Below are 24,375 nucleotides of genomic sequence, written 5' to 3'. Positions count from 1 at the left end.
CCGGACCTCTGGCAGTCTCTATGGGGGTACCACAGGGTTCAATTCTCAGGTCGACTCTTTTCTCTGTATATATCAATGATGTCGCTCTTGCTGCGGGCGATTCCCTGATCCACCTCTACGCAGACGACACCATTCTGTATACTTCTGGCCCTTCCTTGGACACTGTGCTAACAAACCTCCAAACGAGCTTCAATGCCATACAACACTCCTTCCGTGGCCTCCAACTGCTCTTAAACGCTAGTAAAACCAAATGCATGCTTTTCAACCGCTCGCTGCCCGCACCTGCCCGCCCGACTAGCATCACCACCCTGGACGGTTCCGACCTAGAATATGTGGACAACTATAAATACCTAGGTGTCTGGTTAGACTGTAAACTCTCCTTCCAGACTCATATTAAACATCTCCAATCCAAAATCAAATCTAGAATCGGCTTTCTATTTCGCAACAAAGCCTCCTTCACTCACGCCGCCAAACTTACCCTAGTAAAACTGACTATCCTACCGATCCTCGACTTCGGCGATGTCATCTACAAAATAGCTTCCATTACTCTACTCAGCAAACTGGATGCAGTTTATCACAGTGCCATCCGTTTTGTTACCAAATCACCTTATACCACCCACCACTGCGACCTGTACTCTCTAGTCGGCTGGCCCTCGCTACATATTCGTCACCAGGCCCACTGGCTCCAGGTCATCTATAAGTCTATGCTAGGTAAAGCTCCGCCTTATCTCAGGTTCACTGGTCACGATAACAACACCCACCCGTAGCACACGTTCCAGCAGGTATATCTCACTGATCATCCCCAAAGCCAACACCTGATTTGGCCGCCTTTCCTTCCAGTTCTCTTCTGCCAGTGACTGGAACGGATTGCAAAAATTGCTGAAGTTGGAGACTTTTATTTCCCTCGCCAACTTTAAACATCAGCTACCCGAGCTGCTAACCGATCGCTGCAGCTGTACATAGTCCATCTGTAAATTGCCCACCCAATCTACCTACCTCATCCCCATACTGTTTTTATTTTATTTACTTTTCTGCTCTTTTGCACACCAGTATTTCTACTTGCACATCATCATATGCTCATTTATCACTCCAGTGTTAATCTGCTAAATTGTAATTATTCGCTCCTATGGCCTATTTATTGCCTACCTCCTCATGCCATTTGCACACACTGTATATAGACTTTCTTTTTTTCTACTCTGTCATTGACTTGTTTATTGTGTTATTGGCTTGTTTATTGTTTACTCCATGTGTAACTCTGTGTTGTTGTCTGTGTCACACTGCTTTGCTTTATCTTGGCCAGGTCGCAGTTGTAAATGAGAACTTGTTCTCAACTAGCCTACCTGGTTAAATAAAGGTGAAATAATAATAAAAAAATAATAATAAAATAGCTTTGCACCTTTAAATTTGTATATCTGCCTTAATGTTTTTTTTACCCCCTTTTTCGTGATATCCAATTGGTAGTTACAGTCTTGTCCCATAGCTGCAACTCCCGTATGGACTCGGGAGAAGCAAAGGTCAAGAGCTATGCATCCTCCGAAACATGACCCTGCCTAGCCGCACTGCTTCTTGACACACAGTGTGTCAGAGGAAGCACAGTACAACTGGTGACCGAAGTCAGCATCCATGTGCCCGGCCCGCCACAAGGAGTCGCTACAGCGAGATGGGACAAGGACATCCAAACCGGCCAAACCCTGGGCCAATTGTGCGCCGCCTCATGGGTCTCCCAGGTCGTGTCCAGCTGCGACACAGCCTGGGATCAAACTCAGGTCTGTAGTGACACCTCAAGCACTGCAATGCTGTGCCTTAGACCACTGCGCCACTCGGAAGGCCATAACTGCCTTCATTTTGCTGGACACCAGGAAGAGTACGGGGATCCATAATAAATAAAAATACCTTTTGATGTAAATGTTTGAGGACAGGGTTATGTTCTTTCTGGATTCCATTAGAATGAAAATTGCAGAGAAAGAGACAGGTCTACAACTCTTACAATTCCAACTAATGAATCATGCAAGATAACGTTCTTAATTTTACCTCTAAAGTGGAGATGCTTAAAAATGTTTGTGTTTTTGCCTGCTCTACAGACGTCTATATAGGTCTGTTAATACTAGTAAAGGCCCATTGCACAAAAATCATATTTTTCATTCATATTTTTTTTTACATTCTGATTTTTCAGCACCCTCCGCACCCCTACCTCCCGCGGCTATGTTCCTCGACTGATTTATATGCATTTATGTGCCAGACCACGCCCATGTGAATGTTTATTGGTCAATAGCAGACATATTTTTTTTAGGTACGTGTCTGAAAAATATTGGGTTAAGAGACCTTTGTACATAGATGCCACATATCAAGTTTTGTACAGATTGGTCATTCGTTGCCAGAAGAGTAGAGTTTTAAGTGTTTTTCACAAAATTCTAAATGGCGGAAAATCTATAATGGCGGACCTTATGGGTCCCTGAGACAAATGTGTTCCTTGTGAGGAGAGGGAACTAAGTACCAAATTTCATGACTTTAGGTCAAAAGGGGTGATGGGTGTGACTTTTCAAAGTTTTCATTTTCAATCTCGTTATAGCGCCACCATCTGGCCAATCAGTGTAATTCTGTAAATCCCGGATCTCTATGGCAAGACATATCATACACCCACCTTTCACTAACATATTAACGAATAAATTGAGACAGATTCACAGTCCCCTCCCCGAGTTCATTATGTGGGACAATAATTATCTGAACGATTGTAGTCTACAGCGCCAAAGAAACCTATGGCTCCTTCTACAACCATAGAGTCAAAGACCGTGATAGAGTATCCAGCCAGAGTGAAGAGTGGCTCCTAAATCTATATCCGGTTGGAAATACGAAAACTTCCTGTGAACTTCCTGGTTTTGTTTGCATAGTGGCTAACTTTGCTAGCTATGTCATTTCCAACTATTTAAAACGCTCTTTGTATGTCCGTGAGTCAAACGGTGTTGGAAACGTTAAAACGCACTCTCTCATCGACAAGACCTGCAATGGCTTGCTCTTAGTCATGCAAGTAACGTTAGTTGAAATGTAGTAACTGTTAGCTAACGGCTAACTTGACAGCTAATGTAGCTAGGATAGGAATAGGATGTGCTGTTAGGAAGTTAGCCAGCCAACACTGATTATGTTTCTGCTTATTCGTCTGTTATGCTTCTACTTGTTTTAAATAACTTCTGCGCTATGGACACCGAGGGAATAGAGATCCGTATAAAGACTCCCGTCGGGGATATGGACTCATCCGTGGACTGCCCATCACTTTTGAGCTTCAATGACTTGTTGGTGAGCACTAACTTAATTAGCTAGCTACAGTTGCAAAGTTTACAGTTAGCTAGGCTAAGGACCTAGCTAGTTAGCAACTGTTTTGTTTTAACGTTCATGTCTTTCTAAATCTGTTTTGCAGGTCGCTATAAGGGATGTCATGCCCGAAACCACAATCACTGCGTTTGAATGTAAGTTACCTCATGAAAAGATTGACATTCTGAGATTTCATCAGCCTGGTTTCCTGTTGTGGGGACAGTTTTTCACAAACCAAATGTGCAAGTCCGTTTGGCAGACTTCTACCCAACTATGTTTAGTTACAACTGAAAAGCTCAGTCTACTACTACTCAGTTGCTACTTATATTGCCTTTTTGGCTGGTATTGTCCTTAATACCCAATAAGACTGATTGTCTTGAGGAACCACTTCTGGAGGTTTTTGCACACCAAAAGGATCATGTAGGCTATGTTCCTGGGTGCAATTTGCCTCTAGACACTGATCTTGGGTCAGTAGTTTTGCATTTCCCCCACTACTGGTCGTGGTTAGGATGGGGAAGCTGATCCAAGATCGGTACTAGGGGTAAACTTAGCCCGGACCAAGTTTGTGAAGCCTTTACCAGGACCATTAGACTGGCTTCCATTAAAGGCACAATATTTAAACTCCAGTCCTCACGTGTCTGATTTTCTTATCCTGTAACTTTAGGATGAATGAATTGCTTTGTTGGATGTTATACATTGGCTTTCACAGTTACAAAGCAGCCATCTATTTAAAGGCAGACTACTCTGCTAAGGTGCAGAGCTGTGTTTGAGGGTAACACTCCCGGTACAAGTCACATATACAATTCCCCACTGGAGACCAGGGTTCAATCTCTGCATCCACCTTTCCTATTGTGTCCCCCACCTGCCAACCCCCCCCCTCCTCCCCCAACCCCCCTCTGATTTCCATACTGTCTCAATAAAGTGTCAAAATACCCTCCAAAATATATATATATTTGAATACACATCACTGGACCTTGAATGCTGAAGTTAAGCACAGCATTGCTTTGATAGAATCATGTTCTTAACAATTTGCTGTATTGATTTTGTTAAAATGAATCAGTCTCTATTTAAACTATCATGATGATGACACAGCTCAGTAACTACAGTTGTTCATGATAACAGCTCAGTAACTACAGCTGTTAATGATAACACAGCTCAGTAACTACAACAGTTAATGATAACAGCCCAGTAACTACAGCAGTTAATGATAACACAGCTCAGTAACTACAGCTGTTAATAACACAGCTCAGTAACTACAGCTGTTAATAACACAACCCAGTAACTACAGCTGTTAATGATGACACAGCTCAGTAACTACAGTTGTTCATGATAACAGCTCAGTAACTACAGCTGTTAATGATAACACAGCCCAGTAACTACAGCTGTTAATGATGACACAGCTCAGTAACTACAGCTGTTAATGATAACAGCCCAGTATCTACAGCTGTTAATGATAACAGCCCGGTAACTACAGCTGTTAATGATAACACAGCTCAGTAACTACAGCTGTTAATGACGACACAGCCCAGTAACTACAGCTGTTAATGACGACACAGCCCAGTAACTACAGCTGTTAATGATGACACAGCTTAGTAACTACAGCTGTTAATGATAACAGCCCAGTAACTACAGCTGTTAATGATAACAGCCCAGTAACTACAGCTGTTAATGATAACAGCTCAGTAACTACAGCTGTTAATGACGACACAGCTCAGTAACTACAGCTGTTAATGACGACACAGCTCAGTAACTACAGCTGTTAATGACGACACAGCCCAGTAACTACAGCTGTTAATGACGACACAGCCCAGTAACTACAGCTGTTAATGACGACACAGCCCAGTAACTACAGCTGTTAATGATAACACAGCTCAGTAACTACAGCTGTTAATGATGACACAGCTCAGTAACTACAGCTGTTAATGATAACAGCTCAGTAACTACAGCTGTTAATGATAACAGCCCGGTAACTACAGCAGTTAATGATAACACAGCTCAGTAACTACAGCTGTTAATGATAACACAGCTCAGTAACTACAGCTGTTAATAACACAGCTCAGTAACTACAGCAGTTAATGATAACAGCCCAGTAACTACAGCTGTTAATGATAACAGCTCAGTAACTACAGCTGTTAATGATAACACAGCTCAGTAACTACAGCTGTTAATGACGACACAGCTCAGTAACTACAGCTGTTAATGATAACAGCCCAGTAACTACAGCTGTTAATGATAACACAGCTCAGTAACTACAGCTGTTAATGATAACACAGCTCAGTAACTACAGCTGTTAATGACAACACAGCTCAGTAACTACAGCTGTTAGTGATAACAGCTCAGTAACTACAGCTGTTAATGATAACACAGCTCAGTAACTACAGCTGTTAATGATAACACAGCTCAGTAACTACAGCTGTTAATGACAACACAGCTCAGTAACTACAGCTGTTAATGATAACACAGCCCAGTAACTACAGCAGTTAATGATAACAGCCCAGTAACTACAGCAGTTAATGATAACACAGCTCAGTAACTACAGCTGTTAATAACACAGCTCAGTAACTACAGCTGTTAATAACACAACCCAGTAACTACAGCTGTTAATGATGACACAGCTCAGTAACTACAGTTGTTCATGATAACAGCTCAGTAACTACAGCTGTTAATGATAACACAGCCCAGTAACTACAGCTGTTAATGATGACACAGCTCAGTAACTACAGTTGTTCATGATAACAGCTCAGTAACTACAGCTGTTAATGATAACACAGCCCAGTAACTACAGCTGTTAATGATGACACAGCTCAGTAACTACAGTTGTTCATGATAACACAGCTCAGTAACTACAGCTGTTAATGATAACACAGCTCAGTAACTACAGCTGTTAATGATAACACAGCTCAGTAACTACAGCTGTTAATGATAACAAAGCCCAGTAACTACAGCAGTTAATGATAACACAGCCCAGTAACTACAGCTGTTAATGATAACAGCCCAGTAACTACAGCTGTTAATGGTAACACAGCTCAGTAACTACAGCTGTTAATGATGACACAGCTCAGTAACTACAGCTGTTAATGATAACACAGCCCAGTAACTACAGCTGTTAATGATAACAGCCCAGTAACTACAGCTGTTAATCTATGTTTCAGATGAGGATGAGGTGGGTGATAGAATCACTGTGAGGAGTGATGAAGAACTCAAAGCCATGTTGTCATATGTGAGTATTCTTCTCTTCAACATGAAACTTTGTTGGACACCCATACCCCCAGTTTACCTGACTAGACTCCTATAACAACAGTTTACCTGACTAGACCCCTATAACAACAGTTTACCTGACTAGACCCCTATAACAACAGTTTACCTGACTAGACTCCCATACCCCCAGTTTACTTGACTAGAATCCCATAACAACAGTTTACCTGACGAGACTCCCAAACCCCCAGTTTACCTGACTACACTCCTATAACAACGGTTACCTGACTACACTGCCGTAACAACAGTTTACCTGACTACACTGCCGTAACAACAGTTTACCTGACTACACTGCCGTAACAACAGTTTACCTGACTACACTGCCGTAACAACAGTTTACCTGACTACACTGCCGTAACAACAGTTTACCTGACTACACTGCCGTAACAACAGTTTACCTGACTACACTGCCGTAACAGTTTACCTGACTACACTCCTATAGCAACAGTTTACCTGACTACACTCCTATAACAACAGTTTACCTGACTACACTCCTATAACAACAGTTTAGCTGACTACACTCCTATAACAACAGTTTACCTGACGAGACTCCCATACCCCCAGTTTACCTGACTAGACTCATATAACAACAGTTTACCTGACTAGACTCATATAACAACAGTTTACCTGACTAGACCCCTATAACAACAGTGTACCTGACTAGACCCCTATAACAACAGTGTACCTGACTACACTCCTATAACAACAGTTTACCTGACTACACTCCTATAACAACAGTTTACCTGACTACACTCCTATAACAACAGTTTAGCTGACTACACTCCCATAACAACAGTTTACCTGACTACACTCCTATAACAACAGTTTAGCTGACTACACTCCTATAACAACAGTTTACATAACTACACTCCGATAACAACAGTTTACATAACTACACTCCTATAATAACAGTTTACATAACTAGACTCCTGTAACAACAGTTTACCTGTCTACACTCCTATAAGAACAGTTTACCTGACTACACTCCTATAAGAACAGTTTACCTGACTACACTCCCATAACAACAGTTTACCTGACTAGACTCCTTTAACCATAGTTTACCTGACTAGACTCCCATACCCCCAGTTTACCTGACGAGACTCCTATAACAACAGTTTACCTGACTACAGTGCAATAATAACAGTTTACCTGACTACACTGCAATAATAACAGTTTACCTGACTACACTGCAATAACCACAGTTTATCTGACTACACTCCTATAACAGCAGTTTACCTGACTACAGTCATATAACAACCGTTTACCTGACTACACTCCTATAAAAACAGTTTACCTGACTACACTGCCGTAACAACAGTTTACCTGACTACACTGCCGTAACAACAGTTTACCTGACTACACTGCCGTAACAACAGTTTACCTGACTACACTGCCGTAACAACAGTTTACCTGACTACACTGCCGTAACAACAGTTTACCTGACTACACTCCTATAGCAACTGTTTACCTGACTACACTCCTATAACAACAGTTTACCTGACTACACTCCTATAACAACAGTTTACATAACTACACTCCTATAACAACAGTTTACATAACTACACTCCTATAATAACAGTTTACATAACTAGACTCCTGTAACAACAGTTTACCTGACTACACTCCTATAAGAACAGTTTACCTGACTACACTCTTATAACAACAGTTTACCTGACTACACTCCCATAACAACAGTTTACCTGACTAGACTCCTTTAACCACAGTTTACCTGACTAGACTCCCATACCCCCAGTTTACCTGACGAGAGTCCTATAACAACAGTTTACCTGACTACACTCCTATAACAACAGTTTACCTGACTACACTCCTATAACAACAGTTTACCTGACTACACTGCAATAATAACAGTTTACCTGACTACACTGCCATAACCACAGTTTATCTGACTACACTCCTATAACAACCGTTTACCTGACTACAGTCATATAACAACCGTTCACCTGACTACACTCCTATAACAACAGTTTACCTGACTACACTCCTATAACAACAGTTTACCTGACTACACTGCCGTAACAACAGTTTACCTGACTACACTGCCGTAACAACAGTTTACCTGACTTCACTGCCGTAACAACAGTTTACCTGACTACACTTCCGTAACAACAGTTTACCTGACTACACTGCCGTAACAACAGTTTACCTGACTACACTGCCGTAACAACAGTTTACCTGACTACACTGCCGTAACAACAGTCTACCTGACTACACTGCCGTAACAACCGTTTACCTGACTACACTGCGTAACAACAGTTTACCTGACTAGACTCCTATAACAACAGTTTACCTGACTAGACTCCTATAACAACAGTTTACCTGACAAGACTCCTATAACAGTTTACATGACTAGACTCCTTTAACCACAGTTTACCTGACTTGACTCCCATAACCCCAGTTTACCTGACGAGAGTCCTATAACAACAGTTTACCTGACTACACTCCTATAACAACAGTTTACCTGACTACACTGCAATAATAACAGTTTACTTGACTACACTGCCATAACCACAGTTTATCTGACTACACTGCCATAACCACAGTTTATCTGACTACACTCCTATAACAACAGTTTACCTGACTACACTGCAATAATAACAGTTTACCTGACTACACTGCCATAACCACAATTTATCTGACTACACTCCCATAACAACAGTTTACCTGACTACACTCCTATAACAACAGTTTACCTGACTACACTTCCGTAACAACAGTTTACCTGACTACACTGCCGTAACAACAGTTTACCTGACTACACTGCCGTAACAACAGTTTACCTGACTACACTGCCGTAACAACAGTTTACCTGACTACATTGCCGTAACAACAGTTTACCTGACTACACTGCCGTAACAACAGTTTACCTGACTACACTGCCGTAACAACAGTTTACCTGACTAGACTCCTATAACAACCGTTTACCTGACTACAGTCATATAACAACCGTTTACCTGACTACACTCCTATAACAACAGTTTACCTAACTACACTCCTATAACAACCGTTTACCTAACTACACTCCTATAACAACAGTTTACCTGACTACACTGCCGTAACAACAGTTTACCTGACTACACTGCCGTAACAACAGTTTACCTGACTACACTTCCGTAACAACAGTTTACCTGACTACACTGCCGTAACAACAGTTTACCTGACTAGACTCCTATAACAACAGTTTACCTGACTACACTGCCGTAACAACAGTTTACCTGACTACACTCCTATAACAACAGTTTACCTGACTACACTGCCGTAACAACAGTTTACCTGACTACACTTCCGTAACAACAGTTTACCTGACTACACTGCCGTAACAACAGTTTACCTGACTACACTGCCGTAACAACAGTTTACCTGACTACACTGCCGTAACAACAGTTTACCTGACTACACTTCCGTAACAACAGTTTACCTGACTACACTGCCGTAACAACAGTTTACCTGACTAGACTCCTATAACAACAGTTTACCTGACTAGACTCCAATAACAACAGTTTACCTGACTAGACTCCTATAACAACAGTTTACCTGACTAGACTCCCATAACAACAGTTTACCTGACTAGACTCTTTTAACCACAGTTTACCTGACTTGACTCCCATACCCCCAGTTTACCTGACGAGAGTCCTATAACAACAGTTTACCTGACTACACTCCTATAACAACCGTTTACCTGACTACAGTCATATAACATCCGTTTACCTGACTACAGTCATATAACAACCGTTTACCTGACTACAGTCATATAACAACCGTTTACCTGACTACAGTCATATAACAACCGTTTACCTGACTACACTCCTATAACAACCGTTTACCTGACTACACTCCTATAACAACCGTTTACCTGACTACACTCCTATAACAACCGTTTACCTGACTACACTCCTATAACAACCGTTTACCTGACTACACTCCTATAACAACAGTTTACCTGACTACACTGCTGTAACAACAGTTTACCTGACTAAATCAAATCAAATCAAATGTATTTATATAGCCCTTCGTACATCAGCTGATATCTCAAAGGGCTGTACAGAATCCCAGCCTAAAACCCCAAACAGCAAGCAATGCATGTGAAAGAAGCACGGTGGCTAGGAAAAACTCCCTAGGAAAAACTCCCTAGAAAGGCCAAAAACCTAGGAAGAAACCTAGAGAGGAACCAGGCTATGAGGGGTGGCCAGTCCTCTTCTGGCTGTGCCGGGTGGATATTATAACAGAACATGGTCAAGATGTTAAAATGTTCATAAATGACCAGCATGGTCAAATAATAATAATCATAGTAGTTGTCGAGGGTGCAACAAGCACGTCCGGTGAACAGGTCAGGGTTCCATAGCCGCAGGCAGAACAGTTGAAACTGGAGCAGCAGCACGGCCAGGTGGACTGGGGACAGCAAGGAGTCATCATGCCAGGTAGTCCTGAGGCATGGTCCTAGGGCTCAGGTCCTCCGAGAGAAAGAAAGAAAGAGAGAATTAGAGAGAGCATATTTAAATTCACACAGGACACCGGATAAGACAAGAGAAATACTCCAGATGTAATAGACTGACCCTAGCCCCCCGACACATAAACTACTGCAGCATAAATACTGGAGGCTGAGACAGGAGGGATCAGAAGACACTGTGGCCCCATCCGATGATACCCCCGGACAGGGCCAAACAGGCAGGATATAACCCCACCCACTTTGCCAAAGCACAGCCCCCACACCACTAGAGGGATGTCTCCAACCACCAACTTACCGTCCTAAGACAAGGCCGAGTATAGCCCACAACGATCTCCGCCATGGCACAACCAAAGGGGGGGCGCCAACCCAGACAGGAAGACCACGTCAGTGACTCAACCCACTCAAGTGACGCACCCCTCCCATGGACGGCATGGAAGAACACCAGTAAGCCAGTGACTCAGCCCCTGTAAAAGGGTTAGAGGCAGAGAATCCCAGTGGAAAGAGGGGAACCGGCAAGGCAGAGACAGCAAGGGCAGTTCGTTGCTCCAGCCTTTCCGTTCACCTTCACACTCCTGGGCCGGACTATACTTAATCATAGGACCTACTGAAGAGATATGTCTTCAGTAAAGACTTAAAGGTTGAGACTGAGTCTGCGTCTCTCACATTGGTAGGCAGACCATTCCATAAAAATGGAGCTCTATAGGAGAAAGCCCTACCTCCAGCCGTTTGCTTAGAAATTCTAGGGACAATTAGGAGGCCTGCGTCTTGTGACCGTAGCGTACGTGTAGGTATGTACGGCAGGACCAAATCGGAAAGATAGGTAGGAGCAAGCCCATGTAATACTTTGTAGGTTAGCAGTAAAACCTTGAAATCAGCCCTTGCCTTAACAGGAAGCCAGTGTAGGGAGGCTAGCACTGGAGTAATATGATCAAATTTTTTGGTTCTAGTCAGGATTCTAGCAGCCGTATTTAGCACTAACTGAAGTTTATTTAGTGCTTTATCCGGGTAGCCGGAAAGTAGAGCATTGCAGTAGTCCAGCCTAGAAGTAACAAAAGCATGGATTAATTTTACAGCATAATTTTTGGACAGAAAGTTTCAGATTTTTGCAATGTTACGTAGATGGTAAAAAGCTGTCCTTGAAACAGTCTTGATATGTTCTTCAAAAGAGAGATCAGGGTCCAGAGTAACGCCGAGGTCCTTCACAGTTTTATTTGAGACGACTGTACAACCATCCAGATTAATTGTCAGATTCAACAGAAGATCTCTTTGTTTCTTGGGACCTAGAACAAGCATCTCTGTTTTTGTCCGAGTTTAAAAGTAGAAAGTTTGCAGCCATCCACTTCTTTATGTCTGAAACACAGGCTTCTAGCGAGGGCAATTTTGGGGCTTCACCGTGTTTCATTGAAATGTACAGCTGTGTGTCGTCCGCATAGCAGTGAAATTTAACATTATGTTTTCGAATGACATCCCCAAGAGGTAAAATATATAGTGAAAACAATAGTGGTCCTAAAACGGAACCTTGAGGAACACCGAAATATACAATTGATTTGTCAGAGGACAAACCATTCACAGAGACAAACTGATATCTTTCCGACAGATAAGATCTAAACCAGGCCAGAACTTGTCCATGTAGACCAATTTGGGTTTCCAATCTCTCCAAAAGAATGTGGTGATCGATGGTATCAAAAGCGGTACTAAGATCTAGAAGCAGAAGGACAGTTGCAGAGCCTCGGTCTGACGTCATTAAAAGGTCATTTACCACCTTCACAAGTGCAGTCTCAGTGCTATGATGGGGTCTAAAACCAGACTGAAGCGTTTCGTATACATTGTTTGTCTTCAGGAAGGCAGTGAGTTGCTGCGCAACAGCTTTTTCTAAAATTTTTGAGAGGAATGGAAGATTCGATATAGGCCGATAGTTTTTTATAATTTCTGGGTCAAGATTCGGCTTTTTCAAGAGAGGCTTTATTACTGCCACTTTTAGTGAGCTTGGTACACATCCGGTGGATAGAGAGCCGTTTATTATGTTCAACATAGGAGGGCCAAGCACAGGAAGCAGCTCTTTCAGTAGTTTAGTTGGAATAGGGTCCAGTATGCTGCTTGAGGGTTTAGAGGCCATGATTATTTTCATCATTGTGTCAAGAGATATAGTACTAAAACACTTTAGTATCTCCCTTGATCCTAGGTCCTGGCAGAGTTGTGCAGACTCAGTACAATGCAGATTTAAAGAGGAGGCCGTAATTTGCTTTCTAATGATCATGATCTTTTCCTCAAAGAAGTTCATAAATTTATTACTGCTGAAGTAAAAGCCATCCTCCATTTGCGAATGCTGCTTTTTAGTTAGCTTTGCGACAGTATCAAAAAGAAATTTCGGATTGTTCTTATTTTCCTCAATTAAGTTGGAAAAATAGGATGATCGAGCAGCAGTGAGGGCTCTTCGATACTGCACGGTACTGTCTTTCCAAGCTAGTGGGAAGACTTCCAGTTTGGTGTGGCGCCATTTCCGTTCCAATTTTCTGGAAGCTTGCTTCAGAGCTCGTGTATTTTCTGTATACCAGGGAGCTAGTTTCTTATGACAGATGTTTTTAGTTTTTAGGGGTGCCACTGCATCTAGGGTATTGCGCAAGGTTAAATTGAGTTCCTCGGTTAGGTGGTTAACTGATTTTTGTCCTCTGACATCCTTGGGTAGGCAGAGGGAGTCTGGAAGGGCATCAAGGAATCTTTGGGTTGTCTGAGAATTTATAGCACGACTTTTAATGCTCCTTGGTTGGGGTCTGAGCAGATTATTTGTTGCAAACGCAATAAAATGGTGGTCCGATAATCCAGGATTATGAGGAAAAACATTAAGATCCACAACATTTATTCCATGGGACAAAACTAGGTCCAGAGTATGACTGTGGCAGTGAGTAGGTCCAGAGACATGTTGGACAAAACCCACTGAGTCGATGATGGCTCCGAAAGCCTTTTGGAGTGGGTCTGTGGACTTTTCCATGTGAATGTTAAAGTCACCAAAAATTTGAATATTATCTGCTATGACTACAAGATCTGATAGGAATTCAGGGAACTCAGTGAGGAACACTGCATATGGCCCAGGAGGCCTGTAAACAGTAGCTATAAAAAGTGATTGAGTAGGCTGCATAGATTTCATGACTAGAAGCTCAAAAGACGAAAACGTCATTGTTTTTTTTTTGTAAATTTAAATTTGCTATCATAAATGTTAGCAACACCTCCGCCTTTGCCGGATGCACGGGGGGTATGGTCACTAGTGTAACCAGGGGGTGAGGCCTCATTTAACACAGTAAATTCATCAGGCTTAAGCCATGTTTCAGTCAGGCCAATCACATCAAGATTATGATCAGTGATTAGTTCATTGACTATAACTGCCTTGGAAGTGAGGGATCTAACATTAAGTAACCCAATTTTGAGATGTGAGGTATCACAATCTCTTTCAATAATGGCAGGAATGGAGGAGGTCTTTATACTAGTGAGATTGCTAAAGCGAACACCGCCATCTTTAATTTTGCCCAACCTAGATCGAGGCACAGACACGGTCTCAATGGGGAAAGCTGAGCTGACTACACTGACTGTGCTAGTGGCAGAGTCCACTAAACTAGCAGGCTGGCTAACAGCCTGCTGCCTGGCCTGCACCCTATTTCATTGTGGAGCTAGAGGAGTTAGAGCCCTGACTACACTGCCGTAACAACAGTTTACCTGACTACACTGCCGTAACAACAGTTACCTGACTACACTGCCGTAACAACAGTTTACCTGACTACACTGCCGTAACAACAGTTTACCTGACTACACTGCCGTAACAACAGTTTACCTGACTACACTTCCGTAACAACAGTTTACCTGACTACACTGCCGTAACAACAGTTTACCTGACTACACTGCCGTAACAACAGTTTACCTGACTACACTGCCGTAACAACAGTTTACCTGACTACACTCCTGTAACAACAGTTTACCTGACTACACTCCTATAACAACAGTTTACCTGACTAAGGGGATGTTTAGTCTAGGTGTGGGTTTTCCTTGTGCCAAGTGTTATAATCAAGAAGGACAAATCATTGAAGTGTTTTCTCCTGCATTTTAGTTTTTGGTCCAGTACACAAGTAACGTTCAGAAGTAGCGTTCACAAGTAGCGTTCACAAGTAACGTTCAGAAGTAACGTACACAAGTAAGACAGTAATTGTTTATGACACATCAACATTAATAACAAAAGTTGGTGTAACCGTTTACATTTTAGGGGTGAACCTTGTGGACGTTGCAGAGGTGAGCTGAGTTCTTCTGGTATTTACAGAGGTCCCAACTTGTAATTACGTTTCCTTTCACATCCTTTAAAAAAATACAAATGAACAGTAACATGATATGATATAGACTAATTAAAGTTACATTGACAAATAAAAATGCAAATGAAACCCCCTAAAAAGTCTATTTTCTGGTGTGGGTGTTTTTGATTGAGATGACAGCCTTTGTGTTGAATGAGTGTTTCTATGGCCAAAGATTGAAAATAACACTGCATTTGGAAAATAAATGATCTCCTGTTGAAGAATTGTTAAAAATGGAATAAAGTAAATATAATTACTGACCCCGGTATACCATTGAGGCAGCAATTATAACCTTCTTTTTCACTCCGCTATTGAGTGTTTTTTGTTGAAGGGGGGAAGCTATTAAAAATCTATTACGGCATATCTTTTCACCCAGGGCCACAGTGTGCTCATTGCTAAGCAGACTGGTAAAGATGACAAGTAACTCTACATATTTCTGCCTTTCTGTCTCCTACAACAAAGCACTGTATGTGGGCGATTCCACCCCAGCAGGAGCAGAACATATTTTTACTATCTAGGATTGTTCTAGCAATTCTTACATAGAAACTTCGTTGGGAGGAAGGATGTCTGACGTGTTTTAATTTATTTTTTTTACATTTGTGCCACGTTTGAGAAAATCCTGATGAATGTGGCCGTTGTAAACCCTTTTTAAACCTTTACAATCCCCCTGTAAGACCTTATGATCCATGAACCATACATGTTACACTCCTTATAGTCTGCTTTAACATATGGAGTATATCCTCATTCTTATGCACATTTATTCAACATAAAATAATATAAATATTTCGGCAAAATCAAAAAGGGCACTTTTGAGATTTACATTTTAAATAAATGAATGTGGCCATTTTTATTTCCGAATGGGGACATTTGTTAGAGCACACTATATGGAGTATAAAGCCACCAACATGTACGGTTCATAGATCCTGAGGTCTTACAGGAAGCATGTATAGGTCTATACAATGGCCACTTTCATCATGATTTTCTTATTAAATACAAAATGTAAAAAAAACATATCAAACATCCTTCCTCCTAATGAAGTTCCTATGTGAGAATTACCAGAACATAACAAAAATATTTTCCACTCCCGCTAACGTGGAATCGCACCTGTCTGATGTGCCAATCGGTGTAGTCATGGTAACATGTGACCTTTTTGGCAAGTGCCGCCAACCTTCAGTCCTCTGCATTGGACCGGGTTTAGGCAAAAGAGTGACAACAATAAAAAAATAAAGATATGTTATTGACTTCACCAAGGTTATGAAGGGAATTAGACATGTCAACACGTTTTACTTCAGAGTTTGAGCTCAAATGGAGAGAGAAGTGAGGCTTTGTATACCCATTTAAAATGCCTCATGGACGTATGTACCCTATACATCTATGCCTTCATGTTGATGAAGTAACAGTACACTCAAATGTGTTATGTAGACTATAGAAACCTATCTGTTGAATAGAGGCTATACTTGTGTTTGGAACACATCTCTCCTGTTTTTTTGTCTTGTTGATTTACTTTTCAAGTCCCCCCACCAGCTTCCCCCTCCCCCGCGTGATGTTACCATCTTCCTTCATAGTTACTGTTCACATCACGGACATTAAGAGTAATGACTTGTAATGGGCTTCTTCACGAGGTACACTGAAAAGCTAAATGAACTATCCATTTTTATTATTTATTATTCAGTACTTAAAGTTTCGCCTCATTAAAAAGCAGGCCCCCCTGGGCGGAGAATATTTGTCAAAATCTACTCTTCATCTGGGGATGTCTTTTACCCCCCATCAGCTTACAATGATGGCGCTGTAGCCACAGGCTGAATTCCCTCTGTTTCAGCGCCTTTATTACTCCTTCGTCTTGGATGCTTTGTTGTCATTGGGTATCATTGGCTATCCCAGGGTTTGCTGGTGCTAGTGTGAAGCTGATTGAACGGGCAGAGTGGCCTAGACAGCTGTAGTGGTGTCGAGCTGTAGTGAGAGGGACGACGGGAAACATATTGACCTTGCCTTGATTGATATACAAGTCCCTCACCCTCAGGGGATACTTTTTTTACTATTTTCTCCCACAAATCAAATCAAACCAAATGAAGTTGTATTGGTCAAATGCGCCGAATACAACAGGTATAGACTTTTTACAATGAAATGCTTACTTATGAGACCATTCTCAACAGTGTAGAGTTAAAAAGGAGGACAAATAAAGGAAGCAGAATTAAAACAATAATGAGGCTATATATAAGGAGTACCAGTACTGAGTCCATGTGCAGGGGTACCAGGTAGTTTAGGTAATAATGAGGCTATAAGGAGTACCCGTACTGAGTCAATGTGGAGGGGTACCAGGTAGTTTAGGTAATACAGTATCTACATGTGGGTAATAATAAACAGAGTAGCAGCAGCCTACCTGAAAGTAAGTGTGTGTGTGTGTGTGTGTGGTGTCAGTGTAGTATGTGTTGGTAGAGTCTTGAGTGTGCATAGAGCCGGTGCAAGGTAGTTTGTGTTTGAGGAGGAAGTTGAGCAGAAATATTGGTGTGGCAGGATGAGCTATTTGTGTGGACCGTTTGGGCACTTAAACCTCGCCAAGTGTACACATGGTTTAAGATGGACGCTAGCAGAGGTGGGAAGTTAATAGAGTTTTATTGGAGACGTTTGACCCTGACTGATTCAGCCATTATGGATCATTTGAATTCACCATAAGTCTGGCAGTTGACTTTGAGCGCTACAATGACACTAGCAGACAGACTGCAAAGATGAGGCTCATCACTGAGGGAAGTGAATGAGATATATCATGAAGAAATCAAGTGGTTTTACTTCTTTTGTCAAGTTATGTGATACATTTACTCTTGAGATGCAGTAAATCTTTGTGAAATGCGATGAATTGGTGTTTTCGCCCTTAACACAAGTGGCTTTCAATAGTTCTCTATCATAGTGGCTGTTCATCAATGAAAGAGCTAATTTCATCTCAGCAGGAACATAATCACACAGATTAGCTCTATCGCCTGGTTGGTGTGTGTTATTGGCTGAATCCCACCTTACCTGCTCCACTTCTATGTTTCACATCTCCAAACTCACTCAAATATTTGCTTTCATACGACACAACATTCCCCACCGCCACTGACACAAAAACACATTGCTTCGTCCACATATTTTCAGATGCTGCACAACAAATCTCCAATCTCTCGGTAAAGGAATTCGGGCCCCCTATAATGGCTTTCTGCTCCTCTCGGGACGAGCGTGTCTGGCGAAAAGCTGCTGATTGCCAGGAAAAATTGTAATACAGGTATATAATATATGCGAGGCAAGCTTCCCGGGCGTCTTATGCAAGGGTTATGCATTTCAGCAATCCATTTGTATTCATATTCAAGCATATGGGCTTCTTTGGTTGGCTGCTATGGCCGTTTGGCCTCCGTAGAGACCCAGGTGCATTCTGCCTGGCTGTCGTTAATTCCAGATGACTGGATAGCCATTGTGCAAAATGAATATGAATTAACAGAGGCCAATGTATTAGGTGCGTAAGGGGGGGAAATTCATTAGGTACCTATCCTCAACACTGTTTCAGAGTAGGAGTGATGAACTACCATTTAATCCATTTCATCTCATATAATTGTCATTTAAAAGGCCAAACAAATCATCTAAAACACTTTAACAGGGCTGTGACGGTCATGGAACTCTAGATGGCTGTAATTGGTCTCATAGCAAAAAACACACATTTTCTCCTTTCCTCAGCTCCTGTGTGCTGCCATAGATATATCATTAATAGAACAGGCATCAAGTCAATAATGGCATAATGTGGGCCAGGTGCCATTTTGAGGAGCAAAGCAGGAAGTGTGTCCATCAATATGTGCTGTGATTTGTTGATTCAACTTAACTGAAATAATACCTTCTATTGTATGAGCCACATCAGTTAACATCATTTAAATTAACATTCTACATTACCATGGCAATTATTGCGTCATAATACCAGCCATCGCCAGTGTACTCATGAGTTTACCAGTCAAATTGCCAGAGTTAGAGGTTCCAAGCCTGTTCTATTTATTATATTTCTATGTGTGCTGCTGCTGCTGCAGGGAGAGGATTGTTGTCTAGGCAACCCAAGACTTGTTCGCTACAAAATCAAGGAGCAACAAAGTTCCATCACATTGTTAAAAGTCCATGTTACCACAGGAACGGACTCAACCACACCAAAGCCTGGCCGTCCCGTCTTCAGTCAGCTGTTCTTCAAATGGTTATGACGGTCTTCACCCATAACCGTCGGTTACACAATTATACGGTAATTGTGCCAGCCCTACCCTTGAATTTGATATGCACCTATCAATTAATTAGCATCATGTCAATCTTAAACCATCTTCTGTGTATGACTCTCTAAGGACTTTTATTTTGAAAGCCAGACAAAAAATAAATAAAAAAACACATCCTTTGGTATGCGAGTCCTGTGAGACAAGCCAGTCTTCCAGGCAACTCTAATCATTGCTCGGCACCTTGAATGGCTTGGAGCCGCCGTTGTGAAAGTTAAAGCCTGACCCGTGTCAGCTCGTCTACCACGTGACCTCATTCCCCTCCTCCTATCATATGCCCCCGGAGGTAGCAGCCCTAATTGCATCCCGTGCTCTCTTGTTCCCCCTCCTCGTCTGCTAATGATGATGAGCTTCCTGCAGCCTGGGCCTGCGCTCTCTCCCCTCTCTCTCTCCTCTCTCTCTCTCCTCTCTCTCTTCTCTCTCCCCTCTCTCTTCTCTCTCTCCCCTGTCCCCCTAGGCTGAGCGATGGTATTTGTGATCCGACGCTGTTTAGTTATTGGCCAACAAAGGGGAATGTCTTTTAATACACCTTTTAAAAGATTAGGTGGTAATTGTTGCGGTCTTAATCAATAGGGTAGCAGAGTGGAAAATTAAAGGTGTGTGTGAAAGTGTGTGAGAGAGAGAGAGAGCATGTTGCTGTGTTAGTCCTATTGTTCCTGTTCAGCCTAGTGACAACACCGGAGGGCAAGTGGAGGGATGGGACCTGAGGAGAGGCTGACAGTGATAAATAGGCCTTTTAATAACAGCTGTGCCTCTTGGGGAGCCGTTCAGATCCATTCTGATTCCAAGCTGGCCCTGCCCATCTACATTTAAATATCTACAGTGATATGCACATCTATACTAGAAAGGAAATGTATAAACATCAGAGTTTGTTAGGTTTTTATACACTGACTGACTCATGGAAAAACTGAGCCTTAATCTGTCACACACATTTCTAGCCACCCCCTGCAATTATCCATCTGCGTCTGTGCTTATGGGCCTGATTGTCAGGGACAAGGCCTTATGGGCCTGATTGTCAGGGACAAGGCCTTATGGGCCTGATTGTCAGGGACAAGGCCTTATGGGCCTGATTGTCAGGGACAAGGCCTCTATTGACATTTACAAAGGTCTCAAACCTCCAAAGAAGGGGGTGGGGTTAAACACACACTCACATGCACATTTTTTAACAGATGGTTTAGTTAACTGAAACATGAATTGCAATGTTGCTTTGGCAGGAGTCTCCAAGGTGTGTGTGTGTGTGTGTGTGTGTGTGTGTGTGTGTGTGTGTGTGTGTGTGTGTGTGTGTGTGTGTGTGTGTGTGTGTGTGTGTGTGTGTGTGTGTGTGTGTGTGTGTGTGTGTGTGAGAGATCCCAACAGGGTCTAACTGACTGTACGGTGAGCTGATGACCTGGAGAGGAGAAGGTTGATGCTACAGCCGTTCCTGAACTAGCCCACAGGGCACTAGACTGTACCTGCAGCAGCTGTCAACACAGCATGTGTTTGTTGTAGACTATGCTCTTCTCACCACCCTGGTGTTGATAAAACATTTGGTTAAAAAGGATTTACGTTCTCTATCCTCCTCTTCCTCACTGATGATTATTGGGTATCTCTTCCTTTCTCTCCTCAGTACTGCAATAATGTGAAGGAGCAGCGGATGAATGGCCTACTGCCTGAGCCTCTCCAGATATTTCCTCGAGGTATGTTGTGTCTGTGTTCTGAGCACTACAAACTTAGTTTTCTAAGCTCTGTGACGAGATCACAGTTCATTGATGGGGAGGGATGTTGGCTGTGTAGAGAGACTGGGTTCTGGGGCGAGAGAGAGACTGGGTTCTGGGGCGAGATAGAGACTGGCTTCTGGGGTGAGATAGAGACTGGGTTCTGGGGTGAGAGCGAGACTGGCTTCTGGGGTGAGATAGAGACTGGGTTCTGGGGAGAGATAGAGACTGGGTTCTGGGGCGAGATAGAGACTGGGTTCTGGGGCGAGAGAGAGACTGGGTGCTGGGGCGAGAGAGAGACTGGGTGCTGGGGTGAGAGAGAGACTGGGTTCTGGGGCGAGAGAGAGACTGGGTGCTGGGGCGAGAGATAGACTGGGTTCTGGGGTGAGAGAGAGACTGGGTGCCGGGGTGAGAGAGAGACTGGGTGCCGGGGTGAGAGAGAGACTGGGTTCTGGGGTGAGAGAGAGACTGGGTTCTGGGGTGAGAGAGAGACTGGGTTCTGGGGCGAGAGAGAGACTAGGTGCTGGGGCGAGAGATAGACTGGGTTCTGGGGTGAGAGAGAGACTGGGTGCCGGGGTGAGAGAGAGACTGGGTGCTGGGGCGAGAGAGAGACTGGGTGCTGGGGCGAGAGAGGGAGACTGGGGCGAGAGAGGGAGACTGGGTGCTGGGGAGAGAGTGGCTGGGTGCTGGGTAGAGGACTAGAGAACTGTGGGTGCCCATGAGTGGAAAGAATCAACACAGCCACTGCAAAAACAATCAATCAAAATTGACAGAGCCTTTAACATAGACTTTAATGGTATTGTGTTGAGGAAAATGTGCAGTGGCTTCGTCTCTAAAACTCACTAAAGCTCTAATTCATTTGATGTTCCATTTGTGATTTTCTACGTTTTCTAAATGTTTTCACAACTAAGAAAGAAAGAGTTGTTCATGTGTGTTCTGTTTCACCAATGAAACACTGAGTTTTTCCTTGCTTGTCACTGTGGTCTTGTTCACAGTTGATAAGAGTTAGGATATTACACAATGCTCTATTGTCCTCAAACTCAGCTCTGACCTCAACACCAGTTCCACTGCATGTTTTCATTGTTCCCCTGTAATCAAGGACTGATTTAGACCTGGTTCACTAGGTGGGTGTGTAGTTAATCAGCAGGTAGAACAGAAAGCCAGCAGGCTTGAATACCTCTGCTCTATTGAATACTTGGAGTATGTTTATGTACAGTGTATAAATAGAACCTATTTGTCTTGGAAAAGACTGTTTGAACATACTTCCCCACAGCCCATGTATTCATATAGTACAAGTGTTGCTTCACTTCACCATCAAGCCGCATATGTGTAACTGAAACGGAGCATAACTACAAATGTCTGTTACTAGTCCTCCACACCTCCAGCCAAGCAGCAACCCATTTATAAACAGAGCCTGAAAAAAAACAGTTTTCCTAATTCCCCTCTCTCTCCCGGTCTCCAGAGCCACATCTCAATCATTTTTCTGCACAGCTAATTTCAGATTCACCCTCATTTCGCCTTTTTAAACGATTCCTTTTCAGCACCATTTGTAAATGGCCCTGTGATGTGTTCTAAAATTTAGTCAATTACTGTTTCAGCCGGCAAGACTCCAGGGATCCGGAACATACATGGCCTGAAGGTACCCATCTCAATAATTGTTTCAGGAGAAAAGTTGGGGCGAAATGGATTGGTAACGCTGTGTTCCACTTATTGAAATGTCAATTGAAGTCAAGGTTCTCTTTCTCTCTCTCACACACACACACACACCCTCTCTCCGCTTTGTATTTATATATGTAGATGTGTGGCTGTATTCCTCTCTCTCTCTCTCTCTCTCTCTCTCTCTCTCTCTCTCTCTCTCTCTCTCTCTTTCTCTCTCTCTCTTTCTCTCTCTCTCTTTCTCTCTCTTTCTCTTTCTCTCTCTCTCTGTGTCTCTCTGTGTCTCTCTCTGTCTCTTTCTGTCTCTCTCTCTGTCTCTCTCTCTCTCTCTCTCTCTCTCTCTCTCTCTCTCTCTCCTTCCTCAGCTCCCAGTACTCATTTGGTTACTCTGATGGGCGGCTAAGAGCAGGGTATTATATTCTAAGCTGCCCCCCAAAGCATCATGGTCCCCTCAATTTTCACACATCTGATTGGATGTTGAAGATGAGCAGGGTTAGACCAAGTCAAGTCAAGCAGCACCACGGAGGAAAGGCTTTTACACCCGACCATGAAATGGTCATTACCCAGAACCCCCATTCAGAAACACCCCAGACACTCCATCTCCATGTTCTGCTCATATGTTAGCTATTGAAACCTTTCTGCTAATTACAATGTCTTAAATGGGTTAACCAAGCTGACAACCCTGTCTCTAGGTCATTGTTAAATCCATGTTCCATTCTAATGAGACTACATTGCGTTGTGTTTTAATCGTAGGGCTGGGCTTCCCTGGAAATGCTGAAATCACCATACCTTTATTTTATTTAACACATATGACAAGGGTTCCTGTTGACAATGTTTTGATGGGGAATCTCTTTTAAGGTCAAATGTTTGTTTCTCCCTAGATGATGTTGAAACCCTTTGATAATATTTCATCTCAAATGAATTGGCTTTAGAAAATGAGGAGGAACATTTAAATCAGGTCTTCTCTGGGCACTAATTAAAGGGAGAATCCCTGCCTTAGTGGACCAAACACGGTGACCTGTGGACCTCAATTAAACAAGTTATTTTTAGAACGACCACCCCGTTTTCCCTCTTGTTTCTCTTTTGTTCAACCTGGGTTGAATCCGGGTGTGCTGGGTCTTCTGTGTAAAAACCCTACCATACCCATGCAGAGCTGGAAAGAATGTCCTAGAGAGATGGTACTTTTCCCCCTAATGTGAATCTTTCAATCCCTTTTTTCATCCATGCTCCTCCCATAGTCGTCATTATGTTCATTTCTGTACCACCACTACACACACTGCCACCCTCTCTCTTCCTCTCTTCTCTCTCTCTCCTCTATCTCTCTCTCTCCCGGTCTCCCTCGTTCTCTCTCCTCTATCTCTCTCTCTCCCTGTCTCCCTCGTTCTCTCTCCTCTATC

General features: G+C 42.8%; 1 protein-coding gene across 1 annotated transcript in view; it reads left to right on the top strand.

Annotated features, from left to right (window-relative positions):
* The first annotated feature begins 2,842 nt into the window (after positions 1-2,842).
* Positions 2,843-24,375, top strand: part of LOC106593578 (dual specificity mitogen-activated protein kinase kinase 5) — a 105,060-nt gene continuing 83,527 nt past the window's right edge. The window contains exons 1-5 of the mRNA XM_045689584.2: positions 2,843-3,291; positions 3,413-3,461; positions 6,459-6,526; positions 21,235-21,304; positions 22,921-22,961. Of these exons, the coding sequence (XP_045545540.1) occupies positions 3,160-3,291; positions 3,413-3,461; positions 6,459-6,526; positions 21,235-21,304; positions 22,921-22,961 (360 nt within the window). The 5' untranslated portion in view covers positions 2,843-3,159. The remainder of the gene's footprint in view (positions 3,292-3,412; positions 3,462-6,458; positions 6,527-21,234; positions 21,305-22,920; positions 22,962-24,375) is intronic.

Source organism: Salmo salar, chromosome 11 (assembly GCF_965601325.2).
Source record: "Salmo salar chromosome 11, fSalSal1, whole genome shotgun sequence".
NCBI classification, from domain to species: Eukaryota; Metazoa; Chordata; class Actinopteri; order Salmoniformes; family Salmonidae; genus Salmo; species Salmo salar.
The sequence above is the reverse complement of the archived record's forward strand: the minus strand, read 5'-3'. Positions and strand labels throughout refer to the sequence as shown.